The sequence below is a fragment of the Salminus brasiliensis genome, chromosome 15 (assembly GCF_030463535.1).
Source record: "Salminus brasiliensis chromosome 15, fSalBra1.hap2, whole genome shotgun sequence".
NCBI classification, from domain to species: domain Eukaryota; kingdom Metazoa; phylum Chordata; class Actinopteri; order Characiformes; family Bryconidae; genus Salminus; species Salminus brasiliensis.
In genome coordinates, this window is record NC_132892.1 from 33,972,609 (window position 1) to 33,997,608 (window position 25,000).

The following is a 25,000-nucleotide window of genomic DNA, read 5'->3' on the forward strand; positions in this document are numbered from 1 at the left end:
GGAGTGATATTATTATTATAAGGGATTATTCTGATATCAGAGTTTTACTGACAAACCTGGTGTTGATCTGAGGAGACTCCATGAGGAGAACTTTGACCTGGAATATTATTTGTACAACAAGCTCAGCAGAGTCAAATGAGTCCTTTTCCTGAAGATATGTCACAAAAAAGACCTTGTATCTCCATTTTAGCCATTTGCACATCTTGCAGATGTTTTTTTTTAAAGCTGTATCAGAATTTCATGAGGAATCGACCAATAGAAATAAGTGAAGATGGGGGTTGGTGTGGCGCAACTACCATGTGGGAGACTGGGGTTCGATTCCCGGTCTGGGTGACTACCAATAAGTGTCCCTGGGCAGCTAATTGCCATAAATGTAAATGTAGAAATGCTCCAAAATGACCTGGAGTAAAATCTTTTGACATTGACTTCCATTGAAAGTTCAGAAGGCTTTTTCCTTCTCCTGTAACACTGAAGTTCTGGAGATACGAGACAGTAACGAGACATTCCGTTATACCGCTACAGGGCTAAAAAGGTCAGCAGCCTTCCCTCCAGTTACTGACTCTTAAAATCCCCATTACTGCAGACGGTCATGTTGATCTCAGCGTCAGTGAAGAGTACGAGCATGGACATAAATGGACAGAAGATTGAGATCAGCACGATTCATATAATGATGATCGGTAACCCTTCACCCATCAGTTCAGAGTTCAGCAGTGCTTCAGGTCTCACCTCATCAAAGCCCATCTTATCAGGCTGCTTAGCAGGAAGAGAGAGATGCACTGAGGGCTGCAAGGGAGAACCACGCACTAGGAAACAGAGAGAGACAAACATATTATATATGATATATTTATAAAAATAAAATAGCATAATCCCATTACTCCAAACCCTGCCTCACAGCAGTGAGCGCCCCCTACGCTTCCTGTAGTGTATTACAGTCTGCCAGAATGAGCGTGTGGATCATATGAACATTATAGAGCATTATAGAGCGCCCCCTACTCTTCCTGTGGTGTATTACAGTCTGTCAGAGTGAGCATGTGGATCATATAAACATTATAGAGCATTATAGAGCGCCCCCTACGCTTCCTGTAGTGTATTACAGTCTGTCAGAGTGAGCGTGTGGATCATATGAACATCATAGAGCATTATAGAGCGCCCCCTACGCTTCCTGTAGTGTATTACAGTCTGTCAGAATGAGCGTGTGGATCATATGAACATTATAGGGCATTATAGAGCGCCCCCTACGCTTCCTGTAGTGTATTACAGTCTGTCAGAATGAGCGTGTGGATCATATGAACATTATAGGGCATTATAGAGCGCCCCCTACGCTTCCTGTAGTGTATTACAGTCTGTCAGAATGAGCGTGTGGATCATATGAACATTATAGGGCATTATAGAGCGCCCCCTACGCTTTGTGTAGTGTATTACAGTCTGTCAGAGTGAGCGTGTGGATCATATGAACATTATAGAGCATTATAAAGCGCCCCCTACTCTTCCTGTAGTGTATTACAGTCTGTCAGAATGAGCGTGTGGATCATATGAGCATTATAGAGTGCTCCCATGCTTCCTGTAGCCACTCACTTTCTATCACTATTAGCAACATTAGCTTTTCTTTAAACAGAGAGCATATAAAGTATAAAGATCTCTATCTGACCTTTGAGCGTTTTGCCTTCAGACTCACCCATGATCTCCAGCACGGAGTGGAGGAAGCTGTCCGCCTCGTCTCGCAATGAATTATGTGAACGCAGTGGAACAGGAAAGTACCCATAAGTCTCTTTGTTACACAGATACATCTGAACGTCTGAGGAGATAAAGAAGTGAAGACGAAACATGAAGTGTGTGAAACATATGAACATTACAGAGCTTTATAAAGCACCCCCTATGCTTCCTGTAGTGTATTACAGTCTGTCAGAATGAGCGTGTGGATCATATGAACATCATAGAGCATTATAGAGCGCCCCCTACGCTTCCTGTAGTGTATTACAGTCTGTCAGAATGAGCGTGTGGATCATATGAACATTATAGAGCATTATAGAGCGCCCCCTACACTTCATACAGTGTGTCAGAATCTCAACAACAATAATTTACATAAGAAGCTCAAATCAAATAATAAAGAACAGCTGGTCCGCAGAGACTGTGGAGCAGTGGTCACCCACCCGCCATGCGGGCAGAGAAGGCGAAGACGATGATGTCATCGAAGGCCCAGCTGTAGTCCGGGTGCGGTGGGTAGAAGGCCAGCTGGCTGGACGCCTGCTTCCTCAGGTCCACCAGGAAGGTCGAGTGGACCATGGGGACTGCAAAACAGCCTTTTCTCTCCTGCCTCCTCATGGGCATGTACGCTGGAGTTCGCTTATAGTAGCCCTGAAGACACAAACACACGTTAATACTTGGTTTTCTAGCAAATGCTAAAGCTTCAATCCTCAAAATTGGCCCTGGCAAGATGACCACCAAGATGCTCATAGAAGTGTAGAAACCTGAGGAAAGCCGTACCTGAGAGGTCATGCCGCACCAGAAGTTGGAGTAGGCGGCTCTGGACTCCAACATTGGGGCCACAATGGTTTTATTCTCCTTCATCAACTTCCACAGAACATCAGGATTGGTCAGCAAATTGTCACAGTCCATCACCTACACAACAGAACACAAAGGAACAATGGCGATGGTCAAAAGCTGATCTGCACCAGCTGCTTCCAGCTTCAAGTACGGCTCGGCTCGACCCGCCATCCTTTAAGATCCATGGAAGACGGGCGTCCAGACTTTTTACTGTCCTGCACCAAAGTGGTGGAACGAACTTCCCCTGGGTGTCCGAACAGCAGAGTCCAACGCTCACTGTCCTCAAACCCAGACTGAAGACCCTCCTCTTCTGAGAGTACTCAGGCGAAGAGAAGAGTACTATGGTCTCCATATTAACTAGCTGAGGTTTTTCTTGGGTAAACAGCAAAGCACTTTGTAAGTCGCTCTGGAGAAGAGCGTCTGCTAAATGCCTTAAATGTAAATGTAAAATGCAAATCCTTCCTTTTTTTTTACTTGCAGTAGCAGAGCACTGCCTGCAGGTGTCAGTGTGTGGAAAGAGGCAACATTAAAAAGTAAAAGAAGGGCTTCCACTCTCAGTATCAGTGGGTCTCCGCACATTGCACATAAGGTGTCAACAAGCATGAGGAGGCGGGGCTTAGAAAAAGTGGGCAGGATAGAAAGAAGCTAATCATAGATGAGCAGCAGAGATGAGAGGTGAGAGGTTTAAAGCTCTACACTTTAAATATTTAAATTTATAAAATGTTTATTTATTTATTTATTTATTTTTTATGGACACCCCTTCAAATGAATGCACTCAGCTACTTTAAGCTGTACTTTAAGTGCCAATGCACACACACAGCTTATCTAATCTCTGTAGAAAAGTACTGCCAATAGAATAGGACTCTCTGGAGCAGATCAACATCATGACCCTATTGGCTCCATGCTGCCTAATAATGCCAGGCGTGGGCTTAAGGGGTATAAAGCCCCCCAGCACTGAGGAGCTGTGGAGCAGTGGAAGAACTGTGTTCTCTGGAATGATTCATCCAGTACTTTTGGGATGAGTTGGGGAGTTGGAGATGAGTCGGGGTGGTCTTTTGATCTCACTAACGCTCCTGTTGCTGAATGCAATCAAACCCTCACAGCAATGCTCCTCCTCCAAAATCTAGCAGAAAGTCTTCTTCTCTGGACAGTACAGACAGTTACTTCAACAAAAGCAGGATCAGCTCTTTAATATTCTTGTAATTCGGTAACTATTTGTCAACCACTAGGGGGCAAAGTAGCCAGGTTTAAAGCAGTGAAAGTGTAAGTTATCAGTAGAAAATGGTTATTACTGAAGAAATCGCTTATTTTTGACTGATTTGTAAGTTTGTAAAATTTTCGGGGACTTTAAGTAGACACTAAAAGAACTTCGTAAAACCTCCTCAAGCGAAACTCCACCCGATTCACCTCGGTCAGCTCCTTCAGGATTGTGGAGAGCCACTTTTTTGGCTATGAATACCATCAGTGGAATGTGGAGTGATGCTTTATCAGACAAATTAATCCAGACAACATCAGCAGAACATCTCAGGAAGCTTCAGAGTCATCTCTCGATCCCCACAAGCCTGGAAAGAGAGAACCAGCCTCTCTTGGGATCGACTCCAAGCCCAGCGGCATATGCTGGAGATCAACAGCCGCTATTCGGAGCCTCTGTAGTGGTTTGGATGTATGAACACACACAAACACACACACACTCAGGCAGGCTATAATAACCACTACACGGCGCTCTGAAGGACACGGTACGGCACACTGAGCTCAACACTACAGATTATACCCTCTGAATTCCGCTGGACCTGAGCACTAAGGGAGGAAGAGGACTAATCAGAGAGTACTGCCTCTGGAAGTACAGCCTAAACAGAGCTCGGGGAATAAAGTAAAGCATCCCTGGCCTCCAGACGACTCTATCTATAGACAACACGGCAACATTCCTCCACAGCCCTGGACGCTGAACTGACGGCTTCTAAAAGGGCGAGCGAGCGGGTTGCTCTGGTGTACTGTGGGCTTTGTTGTGAGGGCTTATTTAGGCTTCTTTGCTCTGAAGGGACTCAAACAGCCAATTTCTGAAATTCTTCAGTTTAGAGTGAATGGAAAGGAAGCTTTTACAACACCAATTAGCAAACCGCTGCAGACCAGGTCATTAACAGACCCATGTTTTGAATGTACTTGTTGTCTTGATTTCAGAGGTCACTTTACAGGCCTTGTGTTGGCTTATGTATAAATGTTAACCAGGTAAGACTGATTATTAAAAAGATAAAACACAGTATAAGCATTTTCTCACCATCAAGAGCAAATCCTGCATCTTTAGTTTTTGCAATTTTCACACTTTTGTAAACAATTGCTTTAATGAACAAAGAAATTTGAATTTTCCAAATATTTCTGAATCTGGCAGTTGCTTTTCATACCATATCCAAATCTCATGAGGAATGGAGCAATAGAAGTGCTCCACAATAAAAACAGACCAATAGAAATGCTCCAAAATGATAATAAACCAATAGAAATGCTCCAAAATTTAAATAGACTAATAGAAATGCTCCACAATAAAAATAGACCAATAGAAGTGCTCCAAAATGTAAATAGACCAATAGAAGTGCACAAAAAAAGAGTAAAAAAGTAAAGTCTACACTGTGTATAAACAATTGTTTTATACATATGAAAAAAAAAGAAAATTTCCCAATTTTACTGAATCTGGCACTTTATACGGTTTCAGAATACCAATAGAAATGCTCCAAAATGACTTCGGAATAAAATCTGTTTACATTGACTTCCATCAAACAGAAACATGAATTGAAGCTTAGACTGTAAGCTTCAATAGTAGAAGGTGGTAGGGTTTCATGTAATGTGGGCTTGCGTATTTTTTGTGTATTAGTTAGGGTGGTTTTCAGATTTTTGAGGTCACTTAACAGGACCTATTTTTACATGATTGATTACCAGGCAAGGCTGATTCACACAAAGCTAAATACAGTATAATACAGTACGTGTGAACAATTGTTTTATTATTCATATGTGCTGGAACATATATTAACATAAACATAAATTAACAAATTGTTTTTCCCCGTTTTGTCCTGAATCTGGAAGTTGCTTTTCATATTATTTTCAAATCTCGTGATGACCAGACCATTAGAAATGCTCCAAAATAAAAATAGACCAATAGAAATGCACCAAAAAAGTAAAAAAAAAAAAAAAAAAAACAATTCTTGTATAAAACAAATATATAAAAAAGAAAATCTGAATTGTTCCCATTTAGCTGAATCTGGCAGTTGTTCTGTATACTGTTGTAGTAAAATGTTTATTATACCTTGTGTTTGTTGACAAATTATCAATACGTTCAGATTCGCTCATGGTATATGGATCAAAAGAAATGCTCCAATATGACTTGGAATAAAATCTGTTTACATCGACTTCCATTTAATAGAAACATGAGCTGAACTCCAGACTGTAGATGAAGGAGATAGGGTTTCATGTAATGTGGGCTTGTGTAGGTTTATTGTCAGGGCGGTTTTCAGATTTGTTGGCTTATGTACCAGAACCCAGTTTTTAAACGATAAGACTGATTAATATAAAGCTAAATACAGTATACGCACTATTATGAACAAATCCTGCATCTTCATTTTTGATATTTTTACACTTTTAGTGCAAACAATTATTTGCAATTATTATTTTTGTCATATATTCTGAAACATATATGAACATTAACAGCTTTCCTGAATCTGGCAGTCGCTTTTTATATTGTATCCAAATCTCATAATGAACGGACCAATAGAAATGCTCCACGGTAGAAATAGACCAATAGAATCCTGCATAATGTGAATCTGCTTGTTGTTCTTTATACGGTCTCAGTCTCTCATGATTATGATCTCCAGACTGTAGATAATAGTAAAAGGTGATGTAATGTGGGCTTGTGTAGGTTTATAGTTTATAGGGTTTATAATGTGGTTTTCAGAGATTATAGGTAAGACTATTGGTCCAATAGAGGTGTTCTATGCCACTGCAAGCTGTTTTCCCAGAACCACACAATCAAACCAAGAACCTTTCAAGAACCTTGACATAGGAACGTACACCAAACTCTACAAATATGTATTTATTTAATTATTTATTTTAATTATTTTTTATAAATGTGGGCCCTTTAAGTAATGTCTAATGTCTAGCCTTTGTGGAGTACGGACAGATGAAGTCCATTCACAGCTATAAACTAGTGCAACGGTTAGCAGGACAAGCAGCTTCTCTCAGTGTTTTTATGGGGTAGTGGAGGCTCAGTGGTTAGAGCTCCGGGCTATTGATGACCGGGTTGTGGGTTCGATACCCGGGATCGTCAAGCTGCCACTGTAGATAGATAGATAGCCAGATAGATATATAGATAGCCAGATAGATAGCCAGATAGCCAGATAGCCAGCCAGATAGATAGATAGCCAGATAGCCAGCCAGATAGATAGATAGATAGATAGCCAGCCAGATAGACAGATAGACAGATAGCCAGCCAGATAGATAGATATATAGATAGCCAGATAGATAGATAGCCAGCCAGATAGACAGATAGACAGATAGCCAGCCAGATAGATAGATAGATAGATAGATAGTCAGATAGCCAGCCAGATAGTCAGATAGCTTGCCAGATAGCCAGATAGATTGCCAGATAGCCAGATAGATTGCCAGATAGCCAGATAGATTGCCAGATGGCTGATCTAAACATACCAGGAAATAGTCAGCCCACATCTCCCGCGCAGTCTCCAGCGCCGCCTGCCGGAGCTTCATCACGTGTTCGTAACGTCCACTCGTCCAGTGCTTCGGACCCTCCTCGTCTTCAAACTCACTGAAGCAACAAAAAACAGAGTAAATTCTGGGGACAGGTGACGAGATCGCATACTGGTCAGTTGGTAGCGTGTTCTCACATGCTGTACTGTACGTTATGCAGGTCTTATGCAAAAGTTTGGGCACCCCTTAATTCATCAATACCAGGCCTTATTCGTCAACCATTCCAAAGAACTAAGAAGAATCTCTGCAGTTTTTCCACCCTGACTCGGACACTGTCCAGTGTATTCTTACGAAAACACCAAAAATCTGACCTAGACTTTCTCAGGAACACATTTAAGGTCATTCTTATGAGGATATTGAAGGCCAGTTGTCTTGATTATTTAAGTATGAATTAGTAAACAAATCCACAGACAAATGACATTTGACACTTCATATTTATTTACCCAATTTAACAGACCAGAAAACTATAACAAACATCATATTTAACATGCCATTACTTTTGCACAAGCCACATTTAGTATTTCTTTTTGCAATGTCAAATTAAGCCAATTACGTGAAAGTAATTATGCATTAGAATGTGCAGAAGTGTATGAGGCTTATTTACACTTCTCAAATCAACACTACATGTAATCTGACAGATTTCAGGGGTGCCACAACTTTTGCAGAAGAGTGTTCATAAAGAACATAATTAAAATCAGCCCATAAAACATCAAGTACGGCTCATTTCTGTGAATAAATGCTGAACCATCCAGGTTTTCATTTCCTCAAATTTAAACAAAGTAAAATATTAGTCAGATCTTAAATATTTTTTAATTAATTAATTCATTTATTTATTTATTTGTTATTTTTTTAATGGTTTAAATTCTCCTCTAGTTTTAAATGAATAAACCTGAAAAATCACAAAGTATCCAGTGGATCAGAGCTGTGTGATTTATGAACTGGGTGATTCATCGTGAACACTGAGGGTACCGACCTGGGCTCCTCCTGCGGCCTCCACTCCACATAGTGGTACAGGTTCTGCACCTCTATCAGCCACTCCCTCAGCACGGCGGTGGTGTTGTCCGTGTTGTGGTCGGTGGCCACCCTGACGGAGAAAAGAGGACAATGGAAAAACTGCTTAAGTAACTAGTAGTAACCAATAGGAACGCTCGACATCATTGAAGAGCCACTTTTGGCTCCTGATAAGAACCCTATAGTCAACGACTCTAACAGAACCCTGCAGGACGGGTCTGCTACACTACGAGGCAGAGTCTGCAGCAGACGCGTCAGAACCGCTTCTGTAAAGAGAGGAAAGAAGCTAAACTGTTTTATTTGGGTGAAATAAAGCAGTAATTATGTCTTCTGGACGAGAGAGAGAGAGAGAGAGAGAGAGAGAGAGAGAGAGAGAGAGAGCTCTGTAAATGAGCTCGTATATAAAACAGTGGAATTACAGTGTGTCTGATTCAGCCGCTGAACACTGGAAAAGAACCCCATCCTTACAGCCTGTGTTAGGCTGCCAGGGGGCTGTCTGTGTGTGTGTGTGTGTGTGTGTGTGTGTGTGTGTGTGTGTAGTTTTTATATGCTTGTGAAATTTGTGTTTGTGTGAGAACATAATGGAAAGACTGAAAACACAGAGCGGCGGCGCGGCACACCCCCCCCCACCCCACACACACACACACACACACACACACACACACACACACACACACACACACACACACACACACACACACACACACACACACACACACACACACACACACCTCTCTGCGGTGAGCACTGACTCCCTAGCATCCTAGCGGCTGTGCTTTATTAAATTGCTAGAATACCAGAGCGAGAGAGAGACAGAGACAGAGAGACAGAGAGAGAGAGAAAGACACAGAGAGAGAGAGAAAGAGACAGACAGAGAGACACACAGAGAGAGAAAGAGAGACACACAGAGAGAAAGACAGAGAGAGACAGACAGAGAGACACAGAGAGAGAGAGACAGAGAGACACACAGAGACAGAGAGACACAGAGAGAGACACACAGAGACAGAGAGAGAGAGTGAGAGAGAGAGAGACACACACAGAGACACAGAGAGAGACACACAGAGAGAGAGAGAGAGAGAGACAGAGAGAGAGAGAGAGAGAGAGAGAGACAGAGAGAGACACACACAGAGACAGAGAGAGAGAGACAGAGAGAGAGAGAGACACAGAGAGAGAGACAGAGAGACACAGAGACAGAGAGAGACACACAGAGAGACCCAGAGAGAGAGACCCAGAGACAGAGAGAGACAGAGAGAGAGAGGTGCAGGCTGCCTCTCTGAATTCGGTGCATGCATTTGTATGTGTGTGTGTGTGTGTGTGTGTCCAGGTGTTCAGCAGGTAAGAAGCAGGTGAAAGCCCTGAAGCTCAGAGGAGGAGGACACAGAGGAAGACCTGCAGCGTCTCACTCCTCCATCAGCTCCTGTTTCCCGGTTCTTGATATTTGCTCTTCAGTCTTTGGAAGACTATATAACACCAAAAAGGGTTCCACTACTGTTAAGAGTTTTGATGGTTGTGCTAAATAGAACCCTTTGTTCTACACAGAACCAAGACACCTCCTCAAAGAACCATCTACATGCCTAAATTGTTCTTTGTCTAGTGTACATTGGCGGACAACCTTCAGTACACGGTTCTCATGGTTCTACGTGGCTGTTTCCAGTGCGTTTCCGGTTCTATGCAGAACCATGCTGTCTAGGGAAAACGAGGCCGACTACATCAAAATGTGGCTCTTTTCTCAAGACGATGGGTTTACATGTATGAACCTCTCTCTGTTTATACTCATGCTCTCTCGCCCGCCGGCCCTCCCTCTCTCTCTCCCCTCGGTAAATAGCTGTGGTCAGAGATAAACGATGATGAAGGAATGACTGACTATCACCACCATCTCAAACGAGGGAGATAATTGGATGATTGAAGTCATTACGAGGCTGAGGTGGGCAGGTCCAAACTTCTCGCCCGACCACAGCTCACACTCCGAGACGGAGGCTACGCCGAGCCCTAGAACGTAGCGCCGGAGACAGATAACCAACCACTGTGTCCCAAAGATACGTCTACGGGGACGTCCACCAACTGCCCAGTCATTAGAAGACTCCTCCCCCATTACCATTAACAGATACACTCCTAAACCTGTAGGTGCTACAGAGGAACCGTATGTGTCCAAATGTTTGTGGACACCCCTTCTAATGAACGCATTCAGCTACTTTAAGCTGCACCTTTGCTGTCACAGATGTGCAAATGCACACACGAGAAGTACCACCAACATCATGAACCTATTGGCTCCATGCTGCTTAATAAAGCCAGGCGTGGGCTAGAGGAGGGGTGTATATAAAGCCCCCCAGCATTGAGGAGCTGTGGAGCAGTCGAGGATCTCTGGAATGATGGATGGTGGAGCTCCATCCAGTACTTTTGGGATACTGAGTTGGGGAGTTGGGGATGATGAGGTGGGGTGGCTTCTGTGGCTGAATACAAATCAAACACTCCTGGCAATGCTCCTCCAAATTCCAAACTAGAAAGCCTTCTTATCAGAAAACACAAAGAACGAGCAGGTGTCCCAATACTTTTGTCCATATAGTGTTAAAAGCTTCTTCATGCATTAACAGTTAAAAGAAAGGTACCTGACAGGTTCTCTCACTTTAAAGGCTTACTCACACTTCTAGCTCCTTTTCAAAAATGGTTCTCCATGGAACCAAATATGGTTCTTCTATAGCAATGCTCAATAGAACCCCTTGAAGCACCTTTATTTTCAAGAGCGTAGGCTTTTTAGTTGCCAACTACACGGTTCTATAGTTCTGTAGATCCATGACAACTCAAAGAGCCTTTTCAAGAACCGCTTAAATGGTCCTTCAGGTTGGTGGTGAACCTTCTGCTGATCGTTCTATATAGAAAATACTCAAATTTGGTTCTAGATAGCATCAAAATTAGGACTATACAGGGATCAAATTACCAATACCATTACAGACCGCCTTGCGCCTAGAGTGCAGCCTGAGGAGAACTAGCACCAGCTAGTTATCAAGAACCTACTAGGATCAGCCATAACATTAAAACCACTGCCAGCTATAGTGAATAGTACTGATGATCTGGTTCCAGTGGTTCCATCTGTCAGGGGGTGGAGTTACATACCAGGCAGTGAGTGAAGAACAGTCAGTTCTTTAAGGTGACGAAGGTGTAGAAGGTGAAAAATGGACAATCGTGAGAATCTGAGACACTTGTAGAACATCACAGTCCGTTTCTGGTCAATTAGAACATCGCCAGAACATCTGACAGGTCTTCTCGGTAAGAAGTGGTCAGCACTGGAAAGACCACCACCACCACCACCACCAACAGCAGCCTGAGGCTCATTGGTGCTCATGGGGGTTACCTTACAACTTAGAACCTCAGAACTTATCTAGGATCTGCTGCGAACGTGAGACCCTCAGAGGTCTTGTGGAGTCCAGGCCATGACGGATCAGAGCTGTTTCGGGTGCACAAAGGGGTCCTACACAACATTAGGTGGTGGTTTTAATGTTATGGCTGCATGAAAAATGCTACTTCCAGCCGTCTGTTGTTTTGAGGTTCTGGTGGAACGTGAACACAAATGACAACAAGCCAGCGGCACCACACCAAGACCGCCGCTGAGCTGAGAGTGGTCTGCTCAGGCCGATGAAGACGTAGTCCGACCACAGTGGCAGTGGCGGCGGCTGAGTTTTGGTCAGTTAAGTATGGGAACAGTTTCCTTTGCTTTCCCACTGATGGAGCAGATACACATCATGAAGCTATTGGCACAATGCTGCCTAATAAAGCCAGGCGTGGGCTCTAGAGGGGTATAAAGCCCCCCAGCATTGAAGATGGTGGAGCTCCATCCAGTACTTTGGAAGTTGGGGATGATAAGGTGATAAGGTGGGGTGGTGATCATCCTCATAATCATCATTCAACATCCTGACCTCACCAACAACACTCTTGTTGCTGAATGCAATCAAATCCTCACATCAATGCACCTAGAAAGTCTTCTTCTCTGAACAGTAGAGACAGTTACTCCAACAACATACCCTTGATTTCAGAAGAAACAATGAATGAGCGTCCAAATACTTTTGTCCAATTAGATTAGAGCTTTTTCACACCACTGGCTGGCACTTTAAAGCCCAAAGAGCAGCAAAAGTACAAACGGCTCTTCCCTCTGCTGCCAGATCTCAGATAAGCCTTCAGTAGACCCAACAAACCAGCGGTGTCTGCATGACGGAAGGCCACGTGTTCGGCCCCTTTAACTGCCCCAGCCTGCTGAAATTAACCCCTGAATTCCAGGGCTGACCCGCAGCCCCACGTCCTCCATCTGGTTCAGATCCAGAGTGTGACATAAAGCCTGCAGTCTGTGGCTGCCACCTCACCGCTGACCCACGTCTGTAAACAGCCGGGTCGGCTTTAGAGCAATGTTTACAGCACTCCGCTCCGGACAGGAATACGAATCAGAGGGACCTGCAGTTATAAAACACTGCCTATGCCTTTGCTTTATGAACCGGAGAGGTCCTGTAGATCCTCCGGTTCCTTCTTCTCAAAGCAGCTGCTTCAGCCGCTACGCTCCAAACCGCTGAGACAGCCTTGATCTGTTTAAACCTTCAGTCCAGATTTTCTGTAGAGTTTTATAAACAGAGTAGAGTTTAGTTTTTTGGGGAATTTTATTGAAATATTAATTATTTTTATTTCTACATTTTATTACTGATCAGTTAATTTAGCTTACAGTCACATTTCTATTTCATTTAACTTTTATTTTACTTATTATCTAACCTATCTTCTATCTATTATCTTTGGAATTATACGCTAGAGCATTAAAATAGTATTAGTAAAAAATCATATCTATATATATTCCCTGTAAGTATACATTATAGTATACTATAAACATTAATATTATAGTAAAAAAATAGTATATTTTTTATATATTTTTTAAAACAGTTGTATTACAGATTTAGATTTAAAAACAATGTTTAAAAAAATATATATATATATTTTTTTTCTTCCTTGTAAGTATAAGTATACATTATAGTATAATATGAGTATTATATTATTTACTATTATTATATTTACTATTAATATATAATAACTTTTTAAATCTAAATGTGAAAATGTTTTAATTTAAACTTTATTTTAATCTGATTTGGGTTTTTTTTGACAAATCAGATCAAAATTCAAAGTTTATTACAAGTGTTTTAATGTAACTATTACTACACTAATAATACTTATATATATATACACACACACACACTTTGTTTTTTTCTAACAAAACAGGCTGTGTTGACCTGAACCTCACCACTGGATCACGTTAAAGCCCCCAAACAGTAATGTCAAATTCAAGGTTCTTCATAATTATGTGTAGACGGAGGCGCTCCAGCTGATGTGTTTAGAGGACAGTCAGTCACACACTGTTGGAAACCACATAAGCAAGTTCCATCACAGGTTCAGGGAGGGTCACCAAGCTCTCTGGGCTTTACTAAAATAAAGGGGTTTACAGTAAAATATGAAAGTTTTACAGCTCACTCCCCCAGCCCACATTGTCGCTGTCCAAATAATTTAGAGCATTTCTATTGGTTAAACTATGGAGAAAACTACAAATGGGCAAAACTGGAGGTTCACGTTCTGAGGTCCTTACCCTCCTAGTGATGGGAGCGCTGCTACTGCTAGGGGGAGTTACGGAGTACCAAATAAAATAAATAGTAAAAATAAAAAAATTAAGTATTTGGACAGTAGACTGTGCTTCTAGCTTTGGTGGGATGGTGGGATAACAGGGTTGTGACTGGCTTTATTTGTAATACAAACAAGGGAAAGGACGTCAAACAGGGCAGCTGGCACTTCGTCTTGGCTCAAACAGCCTGACACCCTCCTAACCTATCGGACACTGATCAGGGTTAACCGGGGGCTCTGCGATCCTCCCTTTGGACACATTTACCAGGACGGCGGTTTAATAAGCGGTGTGTACCGAGGCACAGAATAACAGACCCACTCACTCCCCCGTCTCTGTGTGTGTACGGGGAGGGAGTATAAAGCCATTCACTGCTCTAATCCCACACTGTAGCCTCAGGGACACTTTTCAGCACCTCTCCAAATTCCATCTCCACTTCCCTGTCTTTCTGGGACTGGCTGGAATACTCACAGGGCTCTCTACAGAGGACAGAAGACAGAAAAGTATGAACTTCTTGAATCAAACAGTGCACTATTAAACTTTAATTTACACCCATTAACTAACATTAAACTCCTTAAATTGTTCTAGTTGAGGTTTAGAAGGGGTTGTAGAATAAGGGGTTAAAGGTTCTGTAAAGACCCACCCACTGAACTGTGCCTTAAGGAACCACCTCCCAATGAGTTCATGCCTAAAAGAAAGCTATGTTTGATGTTTCGAAGCCTTGGGGGTCAAGTCCTTTGGATGTCAAATCCCGCCTCCCTCAACCTCGTCATCTAGAATAGATGACTTAATAGAACTGTTTTATGCAAATGAGCTATGTTCTGATTGGCTACTCTATTGGTCCTCACTTAAAAAGCACTCAGAGCTGAAACACTCCTTATAACTTCACTGAATATGGGCGGAGCTTAACTGCTGTAGGCCTAGATTAAAAAATATATATTTATTTATTTGAACCAATTTACAGGTTCTTTACAGGGTCACGGCTGCTCGGGTTTCCCCAATCAGTCCAGACTAAAGGCTCTGAGGGCTGGGCTTGAGAACCACCAAACACTCAAATTCACGGAGAACTTCTGGAACCCAACAGGTCACTATTTAACGTTAAGGTTCTTAAGCGGTTCTCAATGAAGCTTCAATGTCCCTAAATTCAGCCATGTCACTCCACTGCTGCGTTCTCTCCACTGGCTTCCTGTAGCTGCTGCCCGCATCAGATTCAAAACCCTGACGATGGCCTACAAAGCCAAGAACAGACCAGCCCCTCCGTATCTGATGGCAATGGTCAAAAGCCGGTCTGCACCAAGAGCCCTTCGAGCTTCAAGTACGGCTCGGCTCGTCCCGCCATCCCTCAAAATCCACGGAAGACAAGCGTCCAGGCTTTTTTCTGTCCTGCACCAAAGTGGTGCAACGAGCTTTCCCTGGGTGTCCGAACGGCCGAGTCACTCGCTGTCTTCAAACGCAAACTGAAGACCCACCTCTTCAGAGAGTACTTGGGCAAATAGAGTTCTATGGTCACCTTATTGTATTGTGTTTAGTAATGTCTAAGCTTAGAGGTATCTTTTGAATTATTAGTCTATTCTAACTAGCTAAGGTTTCTTTCTTGGGTAAATAGCAAAGCACTTTGTAAGTCGCTCTGGAGAAGAGCGTCTGCTAAATGCCATAAATGTAAATGTAATGTAAATGTAGGTGAAGGTTCTTTACACCTGGATGACTGTTCAATACGATACAAGGAACCTTCTCTAAAACATCTCCCAGTTTATTTTTAAGTCTATTTATAAGTCTAAACTTTTCCAACCTCTGTTTATCTCCTGGAACTGATTTATGTAAATGAGCTCCATTTTGATTGGCTGCCCTAGATGATACTAACTGCTACTGGGATAAGGACATATGGGTTGTTTTTGCAGCCTAGCTTTTATGCACTCTTTATGCACGTGTTGGTTGGTCCAACACGACCAGACTCTGCAACAGCTTCTTCCCCCAAGCCATCAGACTCCTCAACACAACTCAACTTCTGAACTGATATCTTTCTGGTACATGTACACTCTCCCTCTCTTTCCAACCATTTACCCCAGATAACATGGGAAGCATTTTTTGCACAAAGCATTTGCACTAATAACTTTACTACCTCACTGGACTCTATTTATTACACATTGCACAATTTGCACACTACCGTCCATTATTTATTATTCTCTGGTCTGTACTGTGTTGTGTTGTCTGTCCGCACTTGTGTCTTGTATGCACTGTCTATGTTGCACCATGGTCCTGGAGGAACGTTGTTTCGTTTCACTGTGTACTCTGTATGTAGTTGAAATGACAATAAAACCCACTTGACTTGACTTGACTTGAAATAAAGGTGCTGCAAAGGTTCTCGGTTATGAGGCCATATAAGGTTTGCAATTTTTGGAAGAGGGATGTGTGAAGAACCTTTTGGAACAATGGAACTACAATATAAGAACCCAAGAGCCTGTCACAGCACCTTTGTTTTAATCCACCCTGTTCATATCCGCCCTTAGAGCCATGATAGGAACCTCTAAAAACAAAGATGGCCAAAAAAAAGAAGTTCTCATGGATGAAGCATGGTTCCTCAGAGATCCCCTCACAGTCCAGACTAGAGTTAGAACTGTGGGATGTCTGGTGGTCCCTGAGGACTTGGTGGGTTTGAGAACCACAGCCCTTAATTACCCTATTATTTTAGCTTCTTAAGTTAAAAAGTGACTTCTTAAGGGGTTACAGATTACGCTTTAGGATGTGTTGAACATTCTGGAGGTTCTTTACATCTACTCACCACCACTCATCCAGTGAATAGTTCCTTAAGAAACCACAGCTCACACCTTTTGCCAGCCTGTGAGTTTGGCCAACAGCTCTTTATTTATCCCTCACAACTGATGTATGTAAATGGGTTCTGCCCTGCATTGTGGCTGGATCATGGTTCCTCAGGGCTAGGGCTAGAACTATGGACTGTCTGGGGACACCCTGAGGGCTTGGTTTGAGAACCACAGCCCTAGATGACCTTTCAGAAGACCGTTCCTCAAAAAAAAAACACTCAACCGAAAGACCAAAAGGGGAACCGACGGTCATTCCTTCCAAGCCACTGCTTCGAAGAACCCTTTCCGGCACTGCTGATTGCAAGAGCGTGAGCTTCCTTCATTGCCAATCTCACCAGGCGGCTCCCTCTCCCCAAACTTACACACTTCCATGTGTCTGAGTGAGCAAGAAAGCAAGCGAGAAAGTGAGCAGGCTGGGCTGGACTGGGCAGGCAGGAGCTTTGGCCCGGAGGGAGGATGGAAGCGGGGAGGGGGGGGGGGGGGGGGGTATGAAGGGGCTCACTGTATTGAAGCCTGGACACGTTTCAACTCGCTCACTTCCCCTCCGTCACTCGGGTCAAACCCACAAACCCGGAGATGAGGCTCCTGCAGTCTGCGCATGAGCAATATCCCCCCCAAACCCCCACGCCCATCTGACTGAACCCAGCAGAAGCTGCTGTGTCTTTTTTTTTTTTTTTTACCCCTCTGCCCATTCTTACACGCTCCTCATCTGCCGAGGCGAATGCTCCTCATTCTGCACCACCAGCTGTGTTCGAAACACGCCGGCCTTCTGGGTTCTCTCAGCCGTGAGCTCACTCGTCAACACTGTAAGCTACAGCTGGTCGCAACTAGATGCCATCTCAAACCGTCAAACTGTGACCCAGACGTGTGAAACTCGGCTATCTGCAGGACCTGGAGCTCATTAAATGGAGAAGTGGAGGAATTTGGCTTTAGTTAGTTCCCTTTTTTGAGGTCGACTTACTGAGCATGGTCTTTGCTTCTCTGGAGGAACAGAAACTCTGAGGATTGACCACTTGGTCTCCTTCTCGAAGCAAATCAGGCCCAGCTAAGCAAATGCTTCCATGGGTTTTTTCGGGGTGGCTAAACCCCCAGTGGTAAATCAGCCCATGCTAACTGAAGATACTCTCCAGTTACAGATCATAGCTCATTTCATAGGCTGAATAGATCAATACAACTGACTAAGCTTAGGCTCTTAGTTCTATGTTTAGGTCTTGGGAGTATAATAAGAGTTTTTTTGCAGTAAAAAGGTTTACTTAAGTCCTCAATCAATCAATTCCAGACAATTTCATGGAAAATACAAGTTAGATTCCCTAGTTTTGACACCCATTGAGCATATTCCTCAGTTTATGCTGTAAATAAGTAAACATTTTCACCAATTTCCCAAAGATGAAACCTTTTGCTTCCATATAATGGAGTAATAATTAATAATAAATCATATCTATCCTTGTTTTGTGAAGGTTTCAGAGCCCACACCATTGAACATATTCTTCCATCCACTGTATAAATAAATAAATTTAATAATTATGTGTGAATAACTTTCACACACACATTTCCCAAAGCTCAACACACCATTTTATGGAGTAAACAATCACAGCAATAGCCTAATGCCATTTCCTTGTTTTGGGAATACATTGGGGCCCATTCCACTGAGCATGCTCTTCTACTCATTGTATAAATAATAATAATTGACTATTTTGACATATTTCCCAATGTTGAAGCCTTTTGCTTACATTTCATGGAGTAAACAATGGTAATAAGGCCAGACAGCTGAACAGGGCCTCTGTTTCATGAGGATACTGTAGCCCATCTTTCAGGACGTCCCGTTTCTTGCAGGTAAAACCTCGGTTAAGACAAGGTTTGCTCTCATTTATTGAATTAAATCACATATAACTACAATTTCATGGCATAAACAATATCAATAACCTCAGTTAAGTTGATTTTTTTTTAAGTTTTGGCACCCATTGAGCATGCTCCTCAGTTCATGCTGTAAATCAGTACATATTTTTACATGTTTCCCAAATATGGTAAATTATATAATAATAATAATAATAATAATAATAATAATAATGTATCCTTCCTCCTAAGTTACTGTAGCCCACACCACTACACCACCACATTCCCGGGACAACATAACCCCCCCCTAACGCCACGCTGCTCCGGCTGACTCACCAGAGGGCCATCCGGTCCTTGGGGTAGTTGAGGCGGTCGATGGCTCCCAGCACATACGGCAGAGAGTGCTCCGAGTTGCGGCAAGCCAACGCCGCAAGCACCCGCGGAGCGAGAAGCGGGGACTCGGGGCTCCAGCGCTCCTCCGGGAAGTAGGCATGGCTCAGGCCGGCCAGGAGCAGCCAAGAGGCGGCCGGGAGCAACCAGGAGAGCCCGTGCATGGTAGTATGGAAAGCGTGTAGAGGAGAGCGCCCACACGGCCGGCCAGCCTCCACTTTCTCAGCGTAATCCTGCGGCGGAGGCTGGGGTTAAAGGGAAAGTGCTGCAGAGCTGAACAGCGGGGCACTCAGAGGGGGTCTCCGCAGGCTGGTGGGCTGGCCCTTTAAGAAGAGACAGCTGTACCCAGTTAGAATGTGCCAGAAAGATTGGGGGCGTGGCTACACGGCAGGGGGCGTGTGCATCACAGAGTGGTGTGAAACAGTATCGGGGGGCTTGGTGAAAGGGGCGTGGCTAATGCAGGATTGCATGAAACAGTGTTGGGGGCTTGGTGAAGGGGGCGTGACCAATGCAGAATTGTGTGAAACAGTGTTGGGGGGCTTGGTGAAAGGGGCGTGGTCAACGCAGGATTGTGTGAAACAACATTGGGGGTGTGGCAAAGGGGCGTTTTAATGAAAAACAGGCCTGTTGAAAATCTAAATATTTGTAATTTAATAAGTGTTACATTTTGCTTTGAAGGGTGGAAACATTGTGCTTTACAGTCAGTTTACAATCCAAAAAGTTTAATTAAAATTTATTTAATTTAAATAATGTTAATTAAATAAAGTTTCATATAACATTGATTAATATTTATCTATGGAAAATGTGTGAAACTTAATATACTGGAGTTTAACTGCAGGGGCATTTCATCATGAATCACTGCGCCCCCTGGTGGACAACCTGGGAATCACCATAAGAATTTCTCAGGCTAAATCTGAATGTACATCAGTCAGCCATAACATTAAAACCATTGCCAACTGAAGTGAATAAACTGATATATGAATATTGATCTGGTTCCAGTGGCTCCATCTGTCCAGGGGGTGGCACTACATATTAGGCAGCGAGTGAACGGTCAGTTCTTGAAGGTGTAGAAGGTGAAAAATGGACACTTTGACAAGAACCAGACTGTGAGGTTATAGACAATGACTGGGTCAGAACATCTCCAGAACATCAGCAGGCAGGTCTTGTGGGGTGGTCCTGGTATGCAGTGGTCAGGACCTACCAAAAGTGCTGCAAGGAAGGACAACCGGTGAACCAGCGACAGGGTCATGGGTGCCCAAAGGTCATTGATGAAGGCTCATGGAGGCCCCGCCCACCTCCTGACCTACAGGATTCAAAGGATCTGCTGCTAATGTTTGTATATACAGTGTTGTGAAAAAGTTTTGGCATCCCTAGGAAAATGACACGTGGGCATTTTTGTCTTGAGTGCAGTCGGTGACCCCTGGTGGACGGAATTGGAATTGCCAGTAAAAGGAAGTATAATGGACTATACTGGATTCTTAACTATCAATGGCAGTCAATGTTTGTCTTTGATACAGAATAAACAAGAACTGCCAGATTCACATTGTCAAAATAAGTAAAATGGAGATACGTGGTCTCTTTTGATTGTCTGGTCTTTCTTTTTTTTGTCTGACTTGGATGTGTATCAGGGCAGGCCAGTGTCTGAACCTGATCAAAGGTCAATTAGTGCTGCTAATCCTTCTACGACCTACCAAGAAGATGGAGGAGAAGGAGCCAGACAAGACCAGGAGCTCTCAGAATCTGACCATCACTCTGTCTGTTTATACACCATATGGACAAAAGTATTGGGACACCTGTTCATTCTCTAATTCTTCTGAAATCAAAGATAATTTAAAAAAAGTTAAGCTTGCTTGTGTTGGAGTAACTGTCTCTGCTGTCCAGAGAAGAAGGCTTTCATTGTTTTGAGGATTTAATTGTATTCAGCAACAGGATCGCACCCCACCTCATCCTCAACTCCCCAACTCATCCCAAAAGTATTGGATGGAGCTCCATCTGGCCCATTCTAGAACAGTGGGTACATTTCTGGTATGGAAATAAAGTCAGCCAACTCTGTAACTGTTCAACTATTTTAACCATTTAAACCATTTAAGCCAGTGACTGAGTCAAAACATTGTCAGAATTTAACAGATTATATTGTTTATTATTATTTATTAAAAACTGAACAGGAGATTTTTTCAAAATTACAATAACACATCCAACCAATTATGAAGATATTGCTGAAGTTTGACATATCTCACTGCCTTTCATGTGTTTCCCACAAGAGGAAGTGACATCACTGGGTGCAGTTTTAAATGAGAAATTTAATAATGGTCAAATAATAGAAGTTGACCAGAAAATACTGGGACAGACATCAAACATATTGTTTTAATGACTGAAATGACATATTCTACAGAAAATAGATATTCTATACAACTGACTCTGACTATGACCTGTTCATAGAGTAAACATAAATCACACAAAAATAGACTAATTTAATTATGATACTATGATTATATTTTTAATACATTAGTCTGAATCAGGAGGTGAGGGTGGTCAATAATGTGTGGGCTGGGAGTTTTTTAGCTAGTATTTGTCATGTGTATAAAATTATAACTATTGTGTCAGAATGATGTAATATTGCAATTCACAGATAGAGCACACTACTGTAATCCAAACATGCAATAGAGTACAGAGTACACAGTGAAACGAAACAATGTTCCTCCAGGACCATGGTGCAACATAGACACAGTGCATACAAAATACAAGTGCAACACCGTACAAGTGCAGACAGACAACACAACACAATACAGACAGAGAATAATAAATAATTTAGGGGTAGTGTGCAAATTATGCAGTGTGCAATAAATATTGAGTCCAGTGAGGTAGTAAAGTTATTTGTGCAAAATGCATCCCATATTGTCTGGGTTCAGTCTCTGGAGTTGAGAAGTCTGATGGCTTGTGGGAAGAAGCTATTGCAGAGTCTGATCGTGTTGGACCGGATGCTGTGGTACCTTCTTCCTGATGGCAGGAGGCAGAATAGCTGCTTGCTGGTTGCTTTGCGGATGCAGTGGGCAGTGTAAATGTCCACCACCACCATACAGCAACAGTAATACATTATATTCAATATACTTACCGTTTTTATATTTTATATGAATTACTATATGTCTTATTTATGGTACCTAACTATACCATTTTTACAGCACTGATGCTGTACTGTCACTCCTGTTTCACACATGCACATATTTTTATATTTTTGCAGTTACTGTATTTATTGTCTCTGTAATTATGTCTTTTCCCAGCTATTCTGCACCGGATACTTACAGCCTAACAGTGTTGGGTTGTACTGTACAGCCTTGTATTAGTATAAAGACAATAAGCTTGAATTAAATGTAATTTAATCGAATACCAATACTATTGCAATGTTATAATTATATACTACAGTTCATAAAAGCTGATTTATGGTAAATATGGTCATATGGTCAGCTCCTGCTGACTGATTCTAATACAAACAGTGAATCTGACGGGTTTTTATACTGTATCAGAATTTCATGATGAACGGACCAATAGAAATGCTCCAAATAAATGACTTGAAATTCAATCTTTTTATGTTGACTTCCATTTAAAGTTAGGAAGGGTATTTCCTTCTGCTGTAAAGCTGCTGTTCTGGAGATATGAGGTATTAAAATGCCATAAATGATGTGATTAGAGTTTATATCCAGTAGAGGATTCACACACAGTTATTTAGACTTAGAACCCTCAACAACACATCGCTTTGTTTTGGGTGTACCCAAACTTTTGCACTTGACATCTGTTTAACTCCGGTTCCTTCTCCACCCCTTAATCTCAGATTGCATCCATTCCTCTGACTTTTACACCAATTGCATTTCCTTCCTCCAGAGAGGGAGGAGCTCCACTAGGTTTCGCTTTCCTGGAACGTCTGCAGCCCAGAAAACTTTCTGAAGTCGTTCTTCCACTCTCACAACTTCACCCTCTCTCTCCTGACTACTGCCTTCCTTCTGTCTTCAGCCCTCCTCGCCTTCTCCATGGCCTCCTCGCTGGAGGATGACCTCTCCTGCCCGGTGTGCTGCGAGCTGTATCAGGATCCTCAGCTGCTTCTCTGCGGACACAGTTTCTGCCGCCTCTGTTTGGACAAACCCTGGGCCACCGGCCCTGCAAGAACCTGTCCCGTCTGTCGCCGGGCATCTCCTCAGAAACCGGTGGCCAACCTGGTTCTGAGGAACACCTGTGAGACCTACCTGAGGGAGAAGGAGAGGGAGAAAGAGTGCGATGGAGAAGTCAGATGTTCTCAACACGGAGAGAAGATGAGCCTTTTCTGCAAGACGGATGAGAAGGTGATCTGCTCAGAGTGCAGAAGATCCTCTCACAGCTCCCACAGAGTGCAGCCTCTGATACACGCTGTACACCAACGCAAGGTGGGTGAGGGAACCTATCCTGGCCCTAACACTGCCATGTCAGTAAGAGCTCAGTCTGTTCACAGAAAATCAGCAAGTCCTCTTCTCTTTCCAGAGGCAAGTCAAGGCAGCACTACGGCCTGCTGAGAAGGCTCTGGAGTCTCTGCGCCACGACTCGTCCAGACACTCCAAACTGAAAGGAAAAATCCAAGTAATGCTTTTCTACTCTTACACACTTCTACACTGTTCACACACACCTCTGCTTCTGTTCTTTTAATTAGTAATAGTGCAGCTGTAGTAGTAGCTGTAATTCAATTTAACATGTGCAATAATTTCCCATATTTATTATCACAGTTATCTATTTTCATATTGTTTACATATATAAAGTAAATTTTTCAAAATGTTCTCAATTTTTTTTATTTTTGTCCTAACTTAATTTTATTTTATAGAGTTTTTATTTAGAGTGTTTATTTATAGAGTGTTTATTTTATAAATTGTTTTGTTTAATAACTGAAATTACATATTTTACAGAAAATAGATATTCTATACAACTGACTAAAATAGACTAATTTAATTATGATATAATACTTATATTTTTAATACATTAGTCTGAATCAGGAGGTGAGGGTGGTCAATAATGTGTCTTTTAGCTAGTATTTTTCATGTGTATAAATTATAAATATTGTCAGAATGATGTAATATTGCAATTCACAGATACAGCACACTACTGTATTCCAAACGTACAGCAAAAGTAAAACATTATATAAAATATACCTACAGTTTATTTATATGTACATTTTTCAAAATGTTCTCAATTATTTATTTATAGAGTGTTTATTTTATAAATTGTTTATTTTAGGGTTTATTTATAGTGTTTATTTTATAAAGTGTTTATTTTAGGATTTATTTATAGTGTTTATTTTATAAAGTGTTTCTTTATAAAGTGTTTATTTAGAGAGTGTTTGTTTATAGAGTTTTTACTTTATAGACTGTTAATTTTATAGAGAGTTAATTTTTAGGGGTTATTTATAGTTTTTATTTTATTCTTACACAAATGGTTGCAATTGTAACAACTGCAATTTCTCTCCTGGGATCAATACAGTATTTCTGATTCTGATAATCTTATTATTATACAAAAAGACCAGAGGCCCTGAAGTGGTTTGATTAACCCTTTAAGATCTACAGTCAGACACTTCTGTGAGACACTTGTCCACACCAGTCCATTATGCATCCGGTAGATGCATAACCATATTGAGCATCAGCTAATATGATTTACCACACAGCAGCCAGTTCTACACACGACAGTGAGGAACCAGTCCGAAACATGTGGACAGATGTAGATATAGCAAGCTTTATTGAAGACTATCAAAAAAGCTTTAAAAATCCAAGGTCATCCAGGGTCTTCGGGCTCTACAACAGAGACGAGAGAGAGGAACACAGCCTCTGCTAGACAGATTAGGAATGAAGGTGGTCCGATGGTCAATATCACAACAATTCAAGCTACACCCTTAGAGCTAAGGTCTACCATGGAGTAGTAGAGTACTACAGTAGATAAACTGGACCCAGTCTGGACCCAGTCATCCCATAATGGGATCCAGGTGAGGTCACTTCCCGATCAGCTTCTCGTG

At 42.3% G+C, this 25,000-nt stretch overlaps 2 protein-coding genes across 3 annotated transcripts in view; one reads left to right on the forward strand and one right to left on the reverse strand.

The window, feature by feature from the left end:
- The window catches only part of colgalt1b (collagen beta(1-O)galactosyltransferase 1b), a 25,589-nt gene extending 6,314 nt beyond the window's left edge, over positions 1-19,275 (reverse strand). The window contains exons 1-7 of the mRNA XM_072657169.1: positions 18,928-19,275; positions 8,264-8,374; positions 7,231-7,348; positions 2,485-2,619; positions 2,151-2,355; positions 1,676-1,795; positions 727-803 (exon numbers count right to left, since the gene is read on the reverse strand). Coding sequence (XP_072513270.1) covers positions 727-803; positions 1,676-1,795; positions 2,151-2,355; positions 2,485-2,619; positions 7,231-7,348; positions 8,264-8,374; positions 18,928-19,145 — 984 coding nt within the window. The 5' untranslated portion in view covers positions 19,146-19,275. The remainder of the gene's footprint in view (positions 1-726; positions 804-1,675; positions 1,796-2,150; positions 2,356-2,484; positions 2,620-7,230; positions 7,349-8,263; positions 8,375-18,927) is intronic.
- A 3,615-nt stretch (positions 19,276-22,890) lies between these two features.
- The window catches only part of LOC140535682 (nuclear factor 7, brain-like), an 8,735-nt gene continuing 6,625 nt past the window's right edge, over positions 22,891-25,000 (forward strand). For both annotated transcript variants that reach the window (XM_072657121.1, XM_072657120.1), the window contains exons 1-2: positions 22,891-23,393; positions 23,488-23,583. In XM_072657121.1, coding sequence (XP_072513222.1) covers positions 23,004-23,393; positions 23,488-23,583 — 486 coding nt within the window. In that variant the 5' untranslated portion in view covers positions 22,891-23,003. The remainder of the gene's footprint in view (positions 23,394-23,487; positions 23,584-25,000) is intronic.